Source organism: Dendropsophus ebraccatus, chromosome 15 (assembly GCF_027789765.1).
Source record: "Dendropsophus ebraccatus isolate aDenEbr1 chromosome 15, aDenEbr1.pat, whole genome shotgun sequence".
Lineage (NCBI taxonomy): Eukaryota > Metazoa > Chordata > Amphibia > Anura > Hylidae > Dendropsophus > Dendropsophus ebraccatus.
This window is the reverse complement of record NC_091468.1, coordinates 9,892,623-9,913,486: the sequence shown is the minus strand read 5'-3', so window position 1 is coordinate 9,913,486 and position 20,864 is coordinate 9,892,623. Positions and strand designations below refer to the sequence as shown.

At 42.8% G+C, this 20,864-nt stretch overlaps 1 protein-coding gene across 1 annotated transcript in view; it reads left to right on the top strand.

The window, feature by feature from the left end:
• Window positions 1-10,478, top strand: part of SPATA17 (spermatogenesis associated 17) — a 123,823-nt gene extending 113,345 nt beyond the window's left edge. Inside the window, exon 10 of the mRNA XM_069954450.1 lies at window positions 10,105-10,478. Within this exon, the coding sequence (XP_069810551.1) occupies window positions 10,105-10,185 (81 nt within the window). The 3' untranslated portion in view covers window positions 10,186-10,478. The remainder of the gene's footprint in view (window positions 1-10,104) is intronic.
• Window positions 10,479-20,864: the final 10,386 nt, after the last annotated feature.

Below are 20,864 nucleotides of genomic sequence, written 5' to 3'. Positions count from 1 at the left end.
ACTGTATCCAGGTCCAGTCTCCTGAAGGCAGCTATATAACAGCTATACTTACTGTATCCAGGTCCAGTCTCCTGAAGGCAGCTATATAACAGCTATACTTACTATATCCCGGTCTAGTCTCCTGAAGGCAGCTATATAACAGCTCTACTTACTGTATCCAGGTCCAGTCTCCTGAAGGCAGCTATATAACAGCTATACTTACTGTATCCAGGTTCAGTCTCCTAAAGGCAGCTATATAACAGCTATACTTACTGTATCCAGGTCCAGTCTCCTGAAGGCAGCTATATAACAGATATACTTACTGTATCCAGGTTCAGTCTCCTAAAGGCAGCTATATAACAGCTCTACTTACTGTATCCAGGTTCAGTCTCCTAAAGGCAGCTATATAACAGCTATACTTACTGTATCCAGGTCCAGTCTCCTGAAGGCAGCTATATAACAGATATACTTGTGTCCAGGTCCAGTCTCCTGAAGGCAGCTATATAACAGCTCTACTTACTGTATCCAGGTCCAGTCTCCTGAAGGCAGCTATATAACAGCTATACTTACTGTATCCAGGTCCAGTCTCCTGAAGGCAGCTATATAACAGCTATACTTACTGTATCCAGGTTCAGTCTCCTAAAGGCAGCTATATAACAGCTATACTTACTGTATCCAGGTCCAGTCTCCTGAAGGCAGCTATATAACAGATATACTTGTGTCCAGGTCCAGTCTCCTAAAGGCAGCTATATAACAGCTCTACTTACTGTATCCAGGTCCAGTCTCCTGAAGGCAGCTATATAACAGCTCTACTTACTGTATACAGGTCCAGTCTCCTGAAGGCAGCTATATAGCAGGTATACTTACTGTATCCAGGTCCAGTCTCCTGAAGGCAGCTATATAACAGCTATACTTACTATATCCCGGTCTAGTCTCCTGAAGGCAGCTATATAACAGCTCTACTTACTGTATCCAGGTCCAGTCTCCTGAAGGCAGCTATATAACAGTTATACTTACTGCATCCAGGTCCAGTCTCCTGAAGGCAGCTATATAACAGCTATACTTACTGTATCCAGGTTCAGTCTCCTAAAGGCAGCTATATAACAGCTATACTTACTGTATCCAGGTCCAGTCTCCTGAAGGCAGCTATATAACAGCTATACTTACTGTATCCAGGTCCAGTCTCCTGAAGGCAGCTATATAACAGCTATACTTACTGCATCCAGGTCCAGTCTCCTGAAGGCAGCTATATAACAGCTATACTTACTGTATCCAGGTTCAGTCTCCTAAAGTCAGCTATATAACAGCTATACTTACTGTATCCAGGTCCAGTCTCCTGAAGGCTGCTATATAACAGCTATACTTACAGTATCCAGGTCCAGTCTCCTGAAGGCAGCTATATAACAGCTATACTTACTGCATCCAGGTCCAGTCTCCTGAAGGCAGATTTTCTGATTTGTGCTCTTTGAAAAAAAACAGACTAAACACAGAAATTCGGGATAGTACAGAGAGTCACAGCTCGAAGTGTCCATCACTCACATGACTGCCTTCTCTCTGTGAGCGTTCAGGTGTCCTGGGATACACTGGACTTCTGTTTCCTGTTTTTTGAGGAAAAAAAAAAACAGTCAGAAAACAGGAGGTGCCGTGTTTTCCATGATAATTAAAAAAAAAAAAAAAGAATGAATGTAAACTTCAAATTTGCTTTATATCACTTCTGCTGTTGATTTAGATTTTGAAAGTTATAACGACAGGGACACTTTATAGGAGAAGTCTGGCAGTTCATAAAATCGAATTGATTACAAGTACTAACTTACCTCTCCCCGTGAACACTGTGAGAGTGGGCACGGGGAGAGTGAGATCTCCGGCGCTGACACTTCATGACCCCGCTGATGGACTGAGCCCGTCAGTGACTGGGGCCGGGACAGGCCTTTTCCCATCGAGTCAAGGTGCCATCACAACTCAAGGAAAAATTGCCTTCCGGTGGGGGTCCCTCAGCCAGGCCTCCGCGGGCACGGGGAGAGGTAAGTTGGTACCTGTAATCAATTGCTCCCCTTCCCACCTTTAACATATAAACACAGCGTAACCAAAAATCTAAAATATACCTCTAAAATATATTCCTCTCTCATGCAGATACACACCACATAAAGCTCTGTCATATTACACGACTTTTTTGTATGAGCGGGAAAAAAAAGTAACAATGACGGTTAATTGTCTGGACTCCAATGTATTCTAGCTCCTCATGGACAATGCATGAGGATGTCTGGGAACTAAGAGTTATTGGCACCGAGTGCTTTCAATGGCTGAAATATTGTAAACTTGTTTCACCGGGGCCAGCGATGGTGTCAATGTACTTTGTGTGAAAAGTGCAAAAGAAGCATTAGTGTCTGACATAGCTGCTTGAAATAAGTGAAATTAATGGAGCTCTATTCATGTACGACAAGGCCACAAAACCCCTTTCATGCCGCTTACAGACGGGGAAAAAAAAAAAGTCAATACGTTTTTATTACTCGCAGCTGACCTACATTCTGCTCTACAAGTGCCAGGCCCACTAATTGGTTTCAGTTGTTAGAAAAGTTTGCCCCCGACCAAAACCTAGGGGTAGATCAATCAATCTCTTTTAGGGTAGCTTAGTGGTCTCTTGGTGATTGGAATAAAATCTGTGTTAGGTCGGAAAATGATTGTAGTAGGCATAACTGTCACCCGGCGACATTAATATATCTAATGTGTTTTGTTACAAAGAGTTAAAGCCGAGGATGCTTCTCGCTCTCTGGCTGCACAGCTCAGCAGTTTTCGACGGGCTTGTCAAGCGAGCCAACGAGATTTCCATTTACAGTGTTACCGAGGAGAGTGGAGAGTCGATAAGGTACAAGCTGGAGGTCAGTGGTCACATTCTTTAAGAACGTTTAGACAAAACCAAGTAAAAATGCTCTGAGCACCACTCTGTGACATCCTGGTCCACTTGGTAGAGGTAAATATATTGTTGACGTGAGGACGGGATACAACCGGTGTTGGCTTAACTTAAACTATGCTAAAGGGATATTATGGTTCTAGAACCAGTGTCAGACTGGGGTATCTGGGGCCCACCAGAGTAAGGGTACTATTAGACGGGCTGATGGGGCCCGATAATAAATGTAAACGAGTGCCGATCTGCTAGATCGGCGCTCGTTTACTGGGCTTATTACACGGCCCGATAATCATTTAACAAGGGCTGCAGGCACATCGCTACCGATGTCCTTGCAGTCGTTGTTTAAACGTTATACATTACCTGTCCAGGTTGCAGGGCTCCTCTTCCTCTGTGCTTCTCCAAGGGTCCGCACGCTCCAGCCTCAGAGTGGCCTGTCTCAGCTGACAGGCCACTCAGCCAATCACTGGGCATGGCGGTCCCGGCCAGTAATTGGCTGAACGGCCTGTCAGCTGAGACAGGCCACTGTGAAGCTGGAGCGCGCAGGACCTGGGGAGAAGTACAGAGGAAGAGGAGCCCTGCAGCCTGGATAGGTAATGTATATCGTCAGTCACCGGCCGCGCACCGCTATTACACATAGCAGTGCGCGGTCGCCGCCCGACAATTATAGGTCAGAACCTATATCAACGATCAGCCAATGACAACGATCATTGAACCTGAGGGCCCACCAATGAAGAACCAGTTAGAAATTACATGTCAGTCAGTATTAGTGCAAGTTCTAAAGCTGTGGGCCCACCGGAGGATCCTCAGGTGCTCTGGTGGGCCAGTCCAACACTGTCTAGAAAATAAAGATGGTTGATCCAGGGTTTATTCTGTTTGCCATTTTGGTGTCGGGAAGGAATTTTTCTGCAATTGGTATCTGCCTCATAGGGGTGTTTGCCTTCTTCTGGATCAACAAGGAGGGTTTCTGTAGATTGAACGTGATGGACTCGTCTTCTTTCAACCTTATTGACTGTTACTATGTTCAATGGGTAAAAGTTGTACAATTTATACAGTGCAAAATAAGAAAGGTTCTTAGTGGTTGACAGCAAGCAGAGAGCTTCAGAACTGAGAGGGATTGATGTAGAAACTACTGTGAACATAAGTGTGAGAACAGTCCACCTCACCTCGTCCTCTGCTTGTAGGACACAGATACGCACTTGGCTTTGTGCATCCGAATATCCAAAAATGTAGTAGAAACCAATCCAGCACTTGTATAAGATTCCAAATTTTTTATTCTATCTGTCGAAGGTGGCGACAGACCGCCAGCCATGTAGTCAGATAGACATCAAGGCGTCTAATGTGTGTTGATTAGAGATGAGCGAGCATGCTTGTCCGAGCTTGGTACTCGTTCGATGGTGCTTGTTACTCGGACGAGCATCTCGCGATATGGCATCTTCCTCTTCCTGCATGTTTGATGGCTTTTTTTTTTAGCCAATCATCATGCCGGAGAGGCTTTGGGAGCTTGTAGCATCACGTGGGAACCTAAATGTCGATAGCAGTGATTGGCTGGCCAGATCAGATGACCAGGGCATATAAGAATCAGGTCCCGCGATGCTCGGGTCAGACCCAGGCTGGGTGAGCTTAGGGAGAGAGCTGCTGTCTGTCAGGGAGAGTGTTAGGGTGGGAATAATAGAGTCTGTTAGGCAGGAATCATGCACAAAGAACCCAACAGTCCTTCTAAGCGCTACAACTACATTTTTTTAGCCTCCTCTTAGCTGCCGGCTGGGACTTGTAGTGCAGCTACCAACATCTTGGTTGCACGCTGTGCAGAGCGACTGGTGCCAGAAAGGGGACAGCATGTGGTCCACATAGATCCCAAAGGAATTGCCCAAAGTCCTCTCAGTACTCATTTGTGCTGCTGCTGTACCTTGGCTTGCTGGGATCTGTAGTGCAGCTACACCTATCCTGGCTGTGCAGTGTGCAGTGTAACGGGTGCTCTAAAACAAAAAGCACCTGGTACATGGTACACAGAGACTCCATAGACTACACCATAAGTCCTCCCAGTTGCACCTAGTTGGGTGTTTTCCTAACATGTGCCAGCACCCGTGCCTTGCCCATCTTGGTCTGGGTCAGTAAAATCGTATTGAGGTTGACCACCCGGCTGTTGCCCATAATTTGGCATAATGTTGCGATTAGGCAGCCCAGAGGCGTCCGTACATGCTGCCCCTGCTGTTTCCTGTCTATTTCCGTGTTGTTTCCATCATTTTCTGAGGTTTCCAGGTTTTTGTGCAACCTTCCCTGTGCAGAGCTTTGGTCCCCTGCAAAAATGCTCGAGTCTTCCATTGACTTCAATGGGGTTCGTTACTCGAAACGAGCACCCGAGCATCAGGAAATATTCGTCTCGAGTATCGAGCACCGACCATTTTAGTACTCGCTCATCTCAAGTGTTGATGTCTTTAAGTAACAATAAAGAATTTGGTCCAGACCTAAAGATAGAATCAGCCGCCTCTTTTACATGGAGCAATAATCAGCCAAATCCCGACTGTTTTTTAGAATAGAAAACCTGTACAAAAAATGCCGGTTTGCTTACCTAATCTGTCAGTTGTGGAGGGTTTCAATGGACACACCCATGACACACCCACTTGGCAGGGTTTGTCAGCCATTTGGAAAAATTGTGTCGCACACCTTTAGTAAATATGTCGGAACACCAAACTGAATGGGAAAATGGACAAAAATTCATCAATTTTCTGACAGGAACACGTAAATCGGAAACACGGTTTCGGCACCAAGTTGGACGTTTTTAATCACGATAGTCCAGCATTACATCCCACGGGATCTCTATAATGCAAATCAATATCTTAGGGCCCTTGTATACTGCCCGATGTGACATGCAAACAAACACCGATCAGTGAGATCGGCCCTAACGTGCAGAGCCATTACAAGGCTTAATCACCGATGACTGGTCATGTGGCCTATAAACCCCATGATCGTCACTCATACTTTTGTATTTACACAGACAGACATGCAGGTGACCACTATGATTTGTAATTTACTTCTATGAAAAAAACAAAATCTCATCTTTCAGTACTTATCTGCTGCTGTATGTCTTGCAGGAAGTGGAAATCCTCACATATACCGCCAATGAAACATTCAGATATAAAGTGAACGCAGACTATACTTTTTTTATTCTCCATATTCCCATAAAGAATAAAGAAGAGACATAGTAACAACCAATCTATCCGAGATCAACCAATCAGAGCTCAGCTTTGCCTGAGCGTCACTTCCACAGAATTGTTCATTTTCACACATTTCTCTTTATTTTAACTTTTTTTTTGCATAACTTTTTTTCCCCTAATTACCAAGGCCCCTACTTTTCTCAGCACAGACGCTTTCAGGAAATGCCACCAACTTTGATGCTAAATCTTTAAATGTGTATTTGGCCTTCTCATCAACATATGCTCTGACACATAATTACCAGCTGTTTTGTGCTATAAATTGTAGACAAAATCATCCTCCAGGGTGGCCGTAATGTGAGGACTCCAGTTAGAGTATACCGTAAGGCCCTTAGTTGCCATGGAAACGGGGGCAAGTCGTACAATGAAAACCTAGCATAAGTAAAAATATTAAGATTCTCTCCAGCGCTGAGAGGATGAGGTCAACACTGCTGTTCCACCACTTGCATTTATCATTACTGATCCAAGGGCATCGTGAAAAGAGAGAGTTCACATATAGTTTTCTAACTTTATGTATCCCTTAAGACATTAGCTGGAAGGAAAAAAAAATAAAAAAAAATCTTCATTAGATTCACTGCTTTTGTAGATCCTGTTCGTAACGCCAGATCTTTTAAATTTTTTGTAATAATCATTTTTGCTTTTCTATTTTTTTTTTTTTTTTTTTTGTAGAATCTGTTGATCCATTATGGTCCCAGATCACATACATTTAACGGAGTTAAAGTGTAAATGAAGAATTTTTGTTGGCACTCACAATTCTCCGATTTCCCTTTTTAGGTGATTGCTTCTTTCTGTACATGCGAGACTTGGGAATCTTGACAAATTTTAAAAAGTTTAAATGCTCCTTAGAAGTCATCAGTTCCTATTCGTCAGGGGGCCCTGATGTCTCGCTTCATATACAGGAAATGGCAGTTTCCTGGTTTCTAGTTTCTTGGTTTTTCTGATCAAAAAGTCACTAAGGAAATTTGTCTGATTTTAGTTTTTGAAAAGAAAAGTCAAAAGATAGAACTGTCGGTAAATGTGGGAAATAAGGGAGATAATAAATAATGCGGTTATTTAGGGGGAAAAAATTTTAGTTGAAAAAAAAAATTATAAAAAGTGAACATAAAAATATATTTGCTTTCCTTCTTTGGGTTTATTACCCTGGCAAGTAATCCTTATTTATCTTTTAGATAGATAGATTCATACATGCATATAATCTACACATATATTTATGTATGTCTGTGTATATATTAGTATATACTTATGTGTGTGTGTATATATTAGTATATACTTATGTATTTGTGTGTGTGTGTATATATATATATATATATATATATATATGTGTGTGTATATATTAGTATATACTTATGTGTGTGTGTATATATATATGTGTGTGTGTATATATTAGTATATACTTATGTGTGTGTACACATACTTATATATATATATATATATATATATACTGTATATATATATATATATATATGTCTGTGTGTGTGTAAATACTTACATATGTGTGTGTATATATTAGTATATACTTATGTGTGTGTATATATATATATATATGTGTCTGTGTGTGTGTAAATACTTACATATGTGTGTGTTGTATATATCATAACATTTCCACTTCTTATTTCATTCTTTACTGCAATTATTTAACACAAGGAGTTCATATATTTTTATTATTTGATTGTAATTACATATTATACATTATACTATACATATAAAATTAACTCTCCTCAGCTCTTTGGGCTGTGCTCAGGTGTGATATTTTTTGCCACATTTTTTTCAGCATTTTCTGGATATTTTTTGGTTAAAATTACAAAAAGTTGTTTTTCAAAAATGTTTTTCTGTAAATGTTACAAAAGAAGCTGAAGATATCATTGTGATATAGCATAAAACTAGACCCATAAACTACAAAAAGCAAGATTTTTTTTTTTTTTATCACCCCTGTGGTCCTCGCTATACTATCTCTACATCTATCATATGTCAGTTGTATGTGCTGCCGCATGGAACTCAGCCGTAGTGTATACAGTGTGTATACACCACGGCCAGGATTCCCTAGGCTGTAGTGTAATCGGCGCTGTCATTAAACAACGGCCGTTGTTTAATGTAAAAATACCCTGTGTGAACTTGACCCTAAAGTGATATTTAATCAGGACAGGATTCCCATCAGTGGGATTGCCCCTTTAATTCACATCCTCTGGTGACTGATCCATTCCTGGCTTTGGCTCCAAAAGCTGCAACTAAGATCCTGAACCCAACAAAAACGACTGCTTGTGTGATTCCATCCCTAAGAGTGTGAGCGATCAGCTGATCCTCTGCACTGGCCGCCCGCTGCCATCCTCATCCTCTGGCCGGAGACTCACAATAGGAAGAGATTACGTCGTCTTATTATTTCGATTTTTTTTTTCTTGCTTTTACGTTCGCTCCACGGCCGACCCGTAAACACAGAATCCCGCTCCGACATGTCACTTACATGGACGGCTCTGACTATTCCGGCGGTTTCATTTACAAGGTGAGATAGGAGTCATATTACATAATCCGCCACAATTTATGAGAATAAGAAATATCACTTTATGTTTCTGGGCATTAATTAGTGGAAATTACTGGAAACAATCAGGAAATTGATGTCAATTGCTCCGGTTGCCAGAGAAACTGGACAGTTTAAGACCTTCCTTATGGTAATGATGGGAATTATCATTCATTACCACTGGGTTTGGTTAGGGCTTAACTGTGACGGGGCTGGAACGTGGTGTAACACAGAGACAGGGGGCTCATATATTACTGGGGGCGTCCAGCAGAGAAATCCTCATTCTCAGTTAATATAGGTGGATCCTCTGTTCCGGATTCTCATCTCATACAAGATATTCATATAAAACATTTTTCATTCAAGTCAGCTGGTGCCAGAAAGGACCAGAGATTTGTAATCTACCTCTATTTCAAAATCTCAACTCTTCCAGTACTTATCAGCTGCTGTATGTCCTGCAGGAAAGGGTGTATTCTTTCCAGTCTGGAGAGCAGGAGAGGTTCTCTATGGGGATTTGCTGCTGCTCTAGACAGTTCCTGACATGGACAGAGGTGGCAGCAGAGAGCATTGTGTCAGACTGGAGAGAATACACCACTTCCTGCAGGACATACAGCAGCTGATAAGTATTGGAAGACTGGAGAATTTTTTTTAATAGAAGTAAATTACAAATCTCTGGCACTTTCTGCCATCAGTTAAAATATTTTTTTTGAGAACTACCCCTTTAAGTTTTGAACAGAAAGGCCTCTCCGCTATTGATAAGCCATAAATGTTGATAAATCTCTGTACACCATCACCTACGAGTGACACAGTAACACACATTTTCCTCTCCGTTTTTGAAAAGAAAAACTGGCGTCCGTCATTTCGCTGTTTGGCCGCCCGTCAGTGCAATGACGGCTTATCGCCCTTTCAATGTATCTTTAATTGAAAAGTACATTGAAGTTAATAGGAAAAACGATGAAAAAAGAAAAGCTGTGTGTGAACATCTAAAAAATAACGTCCGCTGTTAGGAACAAACGTCCGAAAATAATTGTCATGATCATTATTTAGATGACTGCAGGCAACGTCCGTCATTTATACACTGTGGGCATTGGATGTCTGTCATTCCATTAACTTCAACGCATTGCCGTTGCAGTCAGTTAAATCGTGGCAAAAACGGCCATTTTTTTTAAAAAAAACTATAAAAACGGCCGTTTTTTGACGTTGTGGGAACTTAGCCAAAAATTGGACGCCTTTTTTCCTTTTTAGGACGTTGTGTGAACATAGCCATACAGTGAAGAATTTAAAATCTAAACTAGCTTGATATGTTATGTAACATCTTCACCTTACATTTCAGAGATTATTTTCCTTAATAATTTTTTTCCTTTTTTTTTTTATTCTTGTTTGATTTGTTTTATCTTTATATTGGCTGTAATGTTATCATTGAAAATCTTTAATAAAATATCTATAAGAAAAAAATTAAATAAAAAACATTGATTGGTGTTCTTCTCTCTCCTTCCTAGGACTTCCAAACCACGTTTACACCCATCGCACTGTTTGACAAATATGGCCGCACATACTCCAAAGCCGGACAAGCGGTATAACAGAAGAATAAGCCCCAAGTTACAAAAATCTGCGAGATTTTCTATCCTCACCCTGTATTATCAACTGGTGCAAAATCCAAAAATAAAAGAAGGTGCATCCAAAAACAACTATATTTGTGCGGACGGTGATGGCAGCCCAACCTGGTGACAGATGGGTCCTTCTATTTGTATCCCAAGATGATAGGAGTTTGATAATTATGCATTATGTGGTTGTGATGTAAGATGCATGTAGCATGTGGCGATAATCCTTACTGCAAGTAATAATATTTTTAAAGAGTATTCCCTTTAAGGGAAAAATATGGTTAACTGATAAAAAAAACACTTCCTGGTCCAGCAGGAAGTGGTGTATTCTTTCCAGTCTGACACAGTGCTCTCTGCTGCCACCTCTGTCCATGTCAGGAACTGTCCAGAGCAGCAGCAAATCCCCATAGAAAACCTCTCCTGCTCTGGACAATTCCAATTTTTTAAAGTCTTCCAGGACTTATCAGCTGCTTCATGCCCTGCAGGAAGTGGTGTATTTTTTTCAGTCTGGAGAACGGGAGAAATTATGGGTAGTACGGTGGCTCAGTAGTTAGCGCTATAGATAAGTGAATTTATGAGCCCTTGGTGCTATACAAATCTATGGAGATTTCCATGAACAGTTCCTGACATGGACAGAGGTGGCAGCAGAGTGCACTGTGTCACACTGGAAAGAATACACCTCTTCATGCAGGACATATAGCAGCTGATAAGTACTGGAAGACTGGAAATTTAGAACCCTCTTGTACCAGTTGATTTGAAAGAAAAACATTTGGGGTATAATATTGTGGGGCTCAGTACTGTCCTGCAGAATTAACATATGTGTCTGGAAAATAGTTTAAAGCGACTCTGTACCCACAATCTGTCCCCCCCAAACCACTTGTACCTTCAGATAGTTGCTTTTAATCCAAGATCTGTCCTGGGGTCCGTTCGGCAGGTGATGCAGTTATTGTCCTAAAAAAACTACTTTTAAACTTGCAGCCCCATGTCAAATTGGCGTGGCTTAGAATGTCTATGCCCTAACCTTGCACAAACTCTCCGCCCCTCCTCCCCACCCTCTTCATCATAAGGAATGCTACGGGCAGGATTTCCTATTCATCATCTGTGTGAGCACGGCACATGTGCTGGATCATTAGGGCACCTGTGCAATGTTCAGACAAGCGAGGAATAGGAAAAATCCTGCCTGGGGCATTGCTAATGGTGAAGAGGGTGGGAAGGAGAGACGGAGAGGCAGTGCAAGGTTAGGGCATAGACACTCTAGGCCAAGCCAATCTGACACTGGGCTGCAAGTTTAAAAGTTGTTTTTTAGCACAATAACTGCATCACCTGCCGAACGGACCTCAGGACAGATCTTGAATTAAAAGCAGCTATCCAAAGGTACAAGTGATTTGGGGGGGACAGATTGTGGGTACAGAGTCGCTTTAAACATAGAAAATATTGAAAATTGACAGAAAAAAGTATAATTATATATTATTACCTCTTATTATCCTTTAAGAAAAATGTTAAGAATTCTTCTATATGTGTGTTACAAACTTCCGACAAGACTCTTCTGGCTGTAAGGCAACTGTCTGCAGCAGGAGCTCTCCCCCAATGTTCTGTCTGCAGCAGGAGCTCTCCCCCAATGTTCTGTCTGCAGCAGGAGCTCTCCCCCAATGTTCTGTCTGCAGCAGGAGCTCTCCCCCAATGTTCTGTCTGCAGCAGGAGCTCTCCCCCAATGTTCTGTCTGCAGCAGGAGCTCTCCCCCAATGTTCTGTCTGCAGCAGGAGCTCTCCCCCAATGTTCTGTCTGCAGCAGGAGCTCTCCCCCAATGTTCTGTCTGCAGCAGGAGCTCTCCCCCAATGTTCTGTCTGCAGCAGGAGCTCTCCCCCGGTGTTCTGTCTGCAGCAGGAGCTCTCCCCCGGTGTTCTGTCTGCAGCAGGAGCTCTCCCCCAATGTTCTGTCTGCAGCAGGAGCTCTCCCCCAATGTTCTGTCTGCAGCAGGAGCTCTCCCCCAATGTTCTGTCTGCAGCAGGAGCTCTCCCCCGGTGTTCTGTCTGCAGCAGGAGCTCTCCCCCAGTGTTCTGTCTGCAGCAGGAGCTCTCCCCCAATGTTCTGTCTGCAGCAGGAGCTCTCCCCCAGTGTTCTGTCTGCAGCAGGAGCTCTCCCCCTGTGTTCTGTCTGCAGCAGGAGCTCTCCCCCAATGTTCTGTCTGCAGCAGGAGCTCTCCCCCAATGTTCTGTCTGCAGCAGGAGCTCTCCCCCGGTGTTCTGTCTGCAGCAGGAGCTCTCCCCCGGTGTTCTGTCTGCAGCAGGAGCTCTCCCCCAGTGTTCTGTCTGCAGCAGGAGCTCTCCCCCAATGTTCTGTCTGCAGCAGGATCTCTCCCCCGGTATTCTGTTTGCAGCAGGATCTCTCCCCCGGTGTTCAGTTTGCAGCAGGTGACAACCAGACTTTTACCACTTATTTTCAGGTTATTTTTCCTTTAAAGGAGAACTATCAGCAGGTCTGAGGAATCTAACCTGCTGATATGTCCCTATTGGGCAGGGGGTGCAGAGGAGGAAGGTTTGTGTCTTACCTTCCTCTTCAGTGCTGTTTTGCTGCACTTAGACCGCTAGGAGCACTGTAACACCGTTTGGAGAACTGCCCGAACTCCCCATAACGCCGATCCGCCCCTGACCAGCCCGCCCCTTTCTAGTCAAAATCAATGAAGCATGCCAGATTGTCAATATGGGGGTGGGCAGTGCTCCTAATGTTGCCCCAGTGCTCCTTGTGGTCTAACCTGACTGTGGAGCAGACGACTAACTGCACAGGAGTGTCGCCTAGGAGGAAAGTCAGAGACTTATCTTCCTCCGCGGTGTCTCCTGCACAATAGGGACGTATCAGCAGGTTAGATCCTTCAGGTTAGTTCCCCTTTAATCAGTGATTTACATACCACTTCAGTGTCCGTCTGCAGGGATTTCATTCATCACTCAGTATACTCACAGTATTTCATACCTTTCCTCCATATATATTCTTTGATGTTGAGCACACGGTTTTCTCTTCTCTGTGGACTTTGTTTTCATGGACATTGTATCCACATAATCAATAATATATATAAACAATAAAAGTGTTGTGATTGTCCAGCGTGCATGCACAGTATATCTCCGGATCATCACAGTATTGTAGAGTTTTTTCACGCTGTCCTGCGTTATACAAACAACCAATGATTTCCATAGACATTGTGTAATGCTTAATTTCCCCTGTGGTGGCGCTGCAGGAAAATTGACCACTTACTGCCAAGTTTCCCCATGAATTACAGCTGATCACTGGAGGTCCCAGGAGATAGACACTGATCGTCTTACCATCAAGAAATTCTAACAAGTAGGGATTGTCCAAACCCGTTCAAGGAATGGAAATGATCAGCGCTTTATTGATGTCTCTATTTCATGAGGATGAGAGCAGTGACGGAAGGGACTTATATCATGAGGTCCATCATTCCATACCAGAAGGGACATTTTGCCTTTCTTGACCTTTACCCTTCATGGGAGTAAAAAGAACCTTCTTAGTCAGGGAGGCATAGGTCATCAAGCTTTTCCACCATGACAGATCCTCTGTAAATTAAAGGGGAACTATCACCAGGTTAGACAAATCTGATAGGACAAATGTTATGTCTCTTACCTTCATCCTTGGCGGCGCTCCCGTGCTGTTTGTTCTGAACCCTTTGGTCCAGTTAGGGCGGTAGGACTACAGCTCCACCAATCCGGTCTGCCCTGGCCATCCCCCTCCATTTATAGTGATTGGAAGAGGCAGGCTGGCCTGGAGTGGTAGCCCCACCCACCAATCTGCTGGCCCCCTCCCCCAATGATTATCAATGAAGGGAGTTGGACAGATCGGCACCTCCAGTGCCCTTACCGAACCAAGGATTTCAGAACAAAACGGCATGGGAACACCACTGAGGATGGAAGGAACAGATGTACCTTCATCCTCAGCGCCCCGTACACAATAGATTTATCTATTCTGCTGATAATTCCGCCTTTAAATTAACCAGCTATGTTTTTGGTTACTATATAACTTTTTATCCACAGGAGAAGTCCGGCGCAGGGGGAATTCGATTACAAGTCCAAACTTACTCCTCTCCATGCCAGCGTTGAGCCGTGGGACCGGCCTTGGGACCCCCACCACTCAAAGTCATGACCCAGCTTATGGGCTGACCACTCAGCCAGCCAGAGGCTGAAGGGGGATGCCGCTCTAGTCACTGATTGGCTGAGCGGCCAGTCCATCAGCCGGAACAGGCCTTTTCCCCCAAGTCATGACGTTATCACATTTCGAGGGAAAAAGCCATCCGGCTGGGGTCATGAGGCTGGTCCCGCTGCTCACCACAGGCACGGGGATACGTAAGTTTGCACTGGTTATCAAGTTCCCCCCTGCCCCTGCTGGCTGTCGTATTTTAAAAAACACCAGACTTCTCCTTTAACAGGACTTCCAAATCAGGATATCGGTCATTTATTACATATGAGGTTCCAGTACCAATCAATCTCCTACTCCTTCCAACTATGGATTTTCTGGGGATCAGCTGTTACCTGAAACTCCTGTCCTACTGATCGGCTGGGGTCAGAGTCACGGTGTTAGGAATATACTGTAATACATGGCAGCCAGTCAGATAAATGACCATGCCTATAATACATAGACAGCCCTAGAATGAGAATGATGGGTTTATGCTTTGGCTCATAGAGGGGCATCCTTCTATATTCCCTATCGGAAAACATACAAAGTGGGCCAGGACCTTTAAAACCTCTATAGATTCTAGATTTTAACACCATATTTCGTGCCCGGGATTCTGTTTCCAATCAATAGCTTCTAATTCCATGAGAGTCTTTTCTGTTTTACAGATAGGTCATTCTGCGAAATTTAATTTGCTATATAAAAAACCCTAACTTTATGGAAAATACGGTCGGTCCTCCCGCTATAAAAGATGAGGGATGTAGATGGCATTTTAAAAAATCCAGAGAAAAGTGGTAGCCCGAGAACGGCATTAAATCTTCAAAAGAAAGTCTGTTGTCCTTTTGCTCTTGTCACAGTTTTATGAATGTAACATTTTGAAAAGTTTGTCTTTCTGTGCCGCTACAGGAAATTAATTTCATCTAATACTGGTAAGTAAGAAACAGGCCCTTGCGGACTGGAGATTTAATTTCACCAAATAAATGTGAGTGCTTTTTTTTTTTTTCAGGAACGCGGTTGGGGCCGTAAAGGGGTTTCGTACACAAAACTGTTGATGAATAAAAAGGCAGCAGTAATTTTTAGCCCTGAGTGCTGTCTATTTGATTGCCGGAGCCGGAGAGTAGTTCATTGCTTTACAATAATTCACTCGGTGTCGCTTTTTACCTCTGAACTACAATATCCCATCAGTCCGATTAAAAAGAGCAAAAAGGTTTGAGCGAATTAATCCGGGTTTATTTCTAAAAAAAAAAAAAATATCAATGAAATAGATTGTAACAGAAGAAAAACAAATAAACCTCATGGCCGGCTACGGAGGAAACGGCCCGACGCACAAACAATCAAGACCTGTATAGTACAGCGGCACAAAAACAAGTCCAGGAAAAGAGGGTTCTAGATCACATGGAAATGAATTCTAACGTGTCAATCTAAAAATGTAAAAAAATAAAAATAATTGTGTTAAATTGTGGATGTCCCCTTTAGAGATGATCAAATGATGCCTTCCCGTTCCGTGGGGAAGGAGGAGATAGCCCGGGTACCTCCTGGAATTCCAAGCGGTACTCAGGCTGTCTCTTCCTTCCCCATGGAACAGGAAGGCATCAGGAATCAAGTGCTGCTGGTTCGAGAACGTTCGAGTTCAATCGAGCCTGCAAAATCCCGATGTTCAATCATCTCTAGTCCCTTTTAATGGATTGACTTACATAATATCTGAAGACTCTGGTAGGACGTACACACTGAAGAATCTTCTGAAACAGAGATTGGCTTACTCCATTCCAAGTTTGGTTGTGCCCTTTCCTGGCACCGGGGGCACATGAACTACCAGTCCTCCCTCCTTCTAGTATTCTGGTGGTCCATTCCTACCTAGTGAGTCGGGAGGGGATGAAAACGAATAACAAGTTTCCCTCCATTCTCTCCTATTGCAAAGACCAGGATTGGAGTTAACTTTTACTCTTTATATGCCTTGGTCAATGCGGACTGGATTATCTTACATGGGGGGGGGGGGGATTCCCTCTCTATGGCTTTTGATGACCCTCAGACTAATGGCTTGCAATGGTAACAGTGGATAAACCTGCCTGGTATATATATATATATAAGAAGATAAGAAAGGAAATAATATAAGGGAAGACTAGATAGACCAGGTGGTCTTTTTCTGCCAACAATCTTCTATGTAACCAGGGGCCTTAAGGTCCTTTTACGTGAGATTATTATTTGCCAAATTAGGTCAGTATTACCCCCTGTAATAGGGCCAGCAATAAGCCGATGATAGAGCTGATCGCTACCATAACCATAAAAAGATAATCAACCCTAGGTAGCAATGGGAAATGTGTAACCAGTAAGTGTTTATATCAAAGGGCTGCAGAAATAATCTAGCACGTCTGACCGTTCCATCATTGAGCCAAGTGAGCGCCAACCTAGAAGATCAATGCTCCTCTAAATCATGTCTCCCACACAATGGCTCCCAGGTGCCCATGTACTACAGGCAAAAACTAATCTGCCTGTCAATATTATTCAATACAGTATATTTACCCCCATTTTAGCTTATAAAATCTATAAATAAATGAAATCTCTTCCCACATTATATAAGGTCTAGAGATGAGCGAACCAACCTCCAGCATGCTGGAGTCGATCCGAACTCGAGCTTTCGGCATTTGATTAGCGGTGGCTGCTTAACTTGGATAAAGCCCTAAGGCTATGTGGAAATCACGGATATAGTCATTGGCTGTATCCATGTTTTCCAGACTACCTTAGAGCTTTATTCAAGTTCAGCAGCCCCCGCTAATCAAATACCAAACGTTCGGGTTCGGATCGACTCGAACCCGAACCCGGTTCGCTCATCTCTAATAAGGTCTCATACAGCCGCATAGAAGAAAACATAAAGAAGTTATGACTGACGAAATAAAGAGGAGGAAGAGTTCTACTTAACTACCTGTGTCAGTCTTAGTGTGTTCCATTCAGTTGCGTACACTGGACCCCCATTTTTTTAGCGGTGGGATGGCAAACAATCAGATACTTATCCTGTAGTTTTATGTGTCAAATATATTTACTTGCGACATGACTGAGGTTAAAGGTCTCGTTATAATCAACCCTTTTTAGCTGATCATGAGTAGAGATGAGTGAGCGTGCTTTATCGAGTATTGTATTCACTTAAGTATCGGGCTACTTGAAAGTACTCTACACTCCAGCCAGTACTGCATGCCCCTCGGGTGCTCGTGTACAAATAGCTTTTTGAAAGGCTGAGAAGCATTACCATCTGACTGTGTCTCCATATCCATGGAGACCCAACCTTCTGGATTAGCAGAGGAACCCTCCGATTGAGACAGGTACACTTTAAATCACATGGGGGTCGCTCAGAAAATACACTCACCAGAGCGGTCTTTCTGATGTCTTCACTATTGCAACTCAGCCAATCAGCGGCTAAGGCAGGGCTGCAGCTGCTGATTGGCTGAGCAGCAATAGTGAAGACAGATGGAAGACCGAAACGGTAAGTATTATTTCCCCACTCCCCTCCCCACCAACAGAGCACAGTCTGGCCCCCAGGGGGTTAACGTAAACTGGGGGCCAGACTGTCACTTTCAGGTTAACCAGGTACCCTCCGCTCTGCTGAGTGGGGGACACCCGTTTAAATACATCAAATCTCCCATTGATTTCAGTGGGGCTTGTTACTCAAACTGAAAACTACTTGACTTGAGTAAAAAGCATTTGAGTATTCTGCCGCTCGCTCATCTCTAATCATCCAGTCTCATTCATCATCGAGTCTAATTCTGAACACCCTTTCCAAAACAAACAGGGAGGTGGTGTTTAGTTAGCCAGATATTTTCCCTACTGGTGTTGCCAACATGGTAGCCATTCAGACGCCATTTAGCTCTCTGCTGTTTCTCATACAAGGAAGTCCTGAGCTGGAGACCCCTTTTATGTCATCGATATACCATTATACGTCACATGAACATGGGACAAGTCAAAGCCGAAGCTCTCAATAGGTTCCATTTAAAAAAAATTTACACTATAGTACAAACTGAACTCATCCCGATACACCACCAAATCCATAAAATATCACCCATAAAATATATGGTCCTATAGTAGTGAGAGGCGTGCTGGGTATTGTGCCGCAGGTGCTGTTGTCTCTATAATACCGCAGATGTGCCGGGTTATATAACATGACATAGCTCTCCAAGTGGAACTGCTTCATTATTGGGTTTTCTAAGGGGAATTCTGACTAATTCTCCTCCCGAGATCCGTACAATAGAGGAACATGATAATCTTACACGCGGCACTTTCCTTCCCTAAACTCCCAGCTTCCAGGTTGAACTCATTACAATGAAGCTCCTTCTTCTCCTGATATATTACACTCCGGTCGCGCCTCGTGCATGGACAGTATTTTCTGCCTAAACTTATTTGCCGGCAGAATGTTAATTCATTAAGTATTAGTTAATATCCTTTGCTTTATGCCGATATAAAAATGACATTAAACACGATTAGACATTAACAGATGTTAAACTCGGCCGCCTTGGGGAAACTTCTTTGCATGTAACCTTTTAATAGATCGGCTTCATTGCCATATAAAATGCAGCGGCATGAAATGTATACATACATGGGAAATCTATCCAAAAATATAAGAAAATCGGGGTCTTCGGTTTAAAAAGCAAAAAAAAAATAAAAAATAAAATAAAGTTTTTGAAATGGTAAAACGGAAAATAAATTTTTTGTTCTTTTTTTGTGAGTTAAGTGACTTTGGCGGAGGCAACATACTGTAAATGTGCTCAATTAGCAGTTAAATACTCATGTAAAACTTAGGAAGTGTGTGAAATGGCAGTAAATGCATAATAATGATGGCGTTCCTTCGCCGGCTATACCTCATCTGGAGCTCGGTGGAAGGGAATTAAAAGGGCCTCCATGAAAAGGGCTGCGAGCAATATTTTCTGTTTATGATTAAATCAAAGTGCCGGGAAGTGATTGTACCCGATGACTTTGTAGAACTTTGCTGAGAATCTCGGCTTGATGTTACATCGATGTCTTGCAATTTTTTTAGTTTGACTTGTTTAGATACTGATAGATGAATGACTGGGAAATACAATGGCACCCGCGCTCATAGATATACTACTACGGGCAACATCTGCTTTGGGTTTGGAGGTTCTCATGGGCAATTTAGAGGATCCTCATCCTTTCCTATGAGAAGTTCAATGGAAAGCCATTATTTTTGGTATTTTAAAGGGTTACATTTATAAATTATAAAAAAGAAGACGTACTTACCTTCGCAATCCCTGCTTTCTGACACAGGAATTGACTGCATTGGTCTCACGTCCTGTGTTGAGAGGGGCTTAAAAGCAAAGAATAGAGATGACGGCAACTGGAACATGCTCAAGTCCAAATGTTCAGCATTTGATTTCTGGTGACTGAAGAAGTTTGATGCAGCCCTAAGGAGGCCTGGTGGATACAGCCTATGGCCTATAACTGTATTAATGTTTTCCCAGACTCCCTAGTGCTACATCCAACTTTCTTCAGCCACAGAACTATAAGACTTGAGTATGCTCAAGTGGCTCTAATCTCTGGTAAAGAACATTCTTGGACATGGAACAGGTCAGTACAGGAGTGTTAGAGTATCCAATGTAGTATATCTGCGCACACTTTCTGGGTGCAATAAGAACCTCAAAACATTACTGAAAAAATATTAATTGCACACCAAGAGAAACCATGTCTTTTCATTTTCTCATGCTCTTATTTTATTCCAATATGTTTACACAGAAAAATGGCTCCAAAGTTAGGCACATATATTTTCTCTTTATATCACGTTAATCCTTGTAAAGTATACCGTAATGCCAACGTTTCGATGAGAAAAGGAAAAGACATGGTTTGTCTTGGTGTGCAATTAATATTTTTTCAGGAGTGTTAGAGGTGAGTATGTCTTTATTTTGTATTTTACTACTGTGCATTGCAGCACATTTATAAAGAAATCCTGTCAATCCCTATAAAGGGGGGTTCCGAATTTTTTAAATTAATGGCATATTCCCTGAATGGGCTATCGATATTAGATCATCCAAAGTCTGATTTCCAAAAGCCCTTCTGATCAGCTGTCTGAGGGGGTCTGTGCTGCGCGTTCTAGTGCCAGTGTCACTAATGCTCATTGTTTCTATTGCCGTACTCACAGTGGTAGTACTGGTAGTACTCACAGTAGTGGCAGTGCAGGTTGCTTCTCCGCTACCGTATTTCTCCAGGAATAGGACCTACCCCGAATATAAGCCATAGCTTCATATTTCAGGGTTTTTGGAGTAGACTTACAGTGTACTGAAGTGTAAGCCCTAGTCCACACATAAGCCCTTGTCGCAGTAACCAGTATTAGAATCCTATTAGACAAAGTGATTTTTAACTGTTAACGATAAACGAGATAATTTATCCTGAAATCGTTCACCATATTACACAGAACGACAGTTGTTACTTATGATTGTTACTACGTTCGGTTACATAGTTACATAGTTACATAGTTAATACTGTTGAAA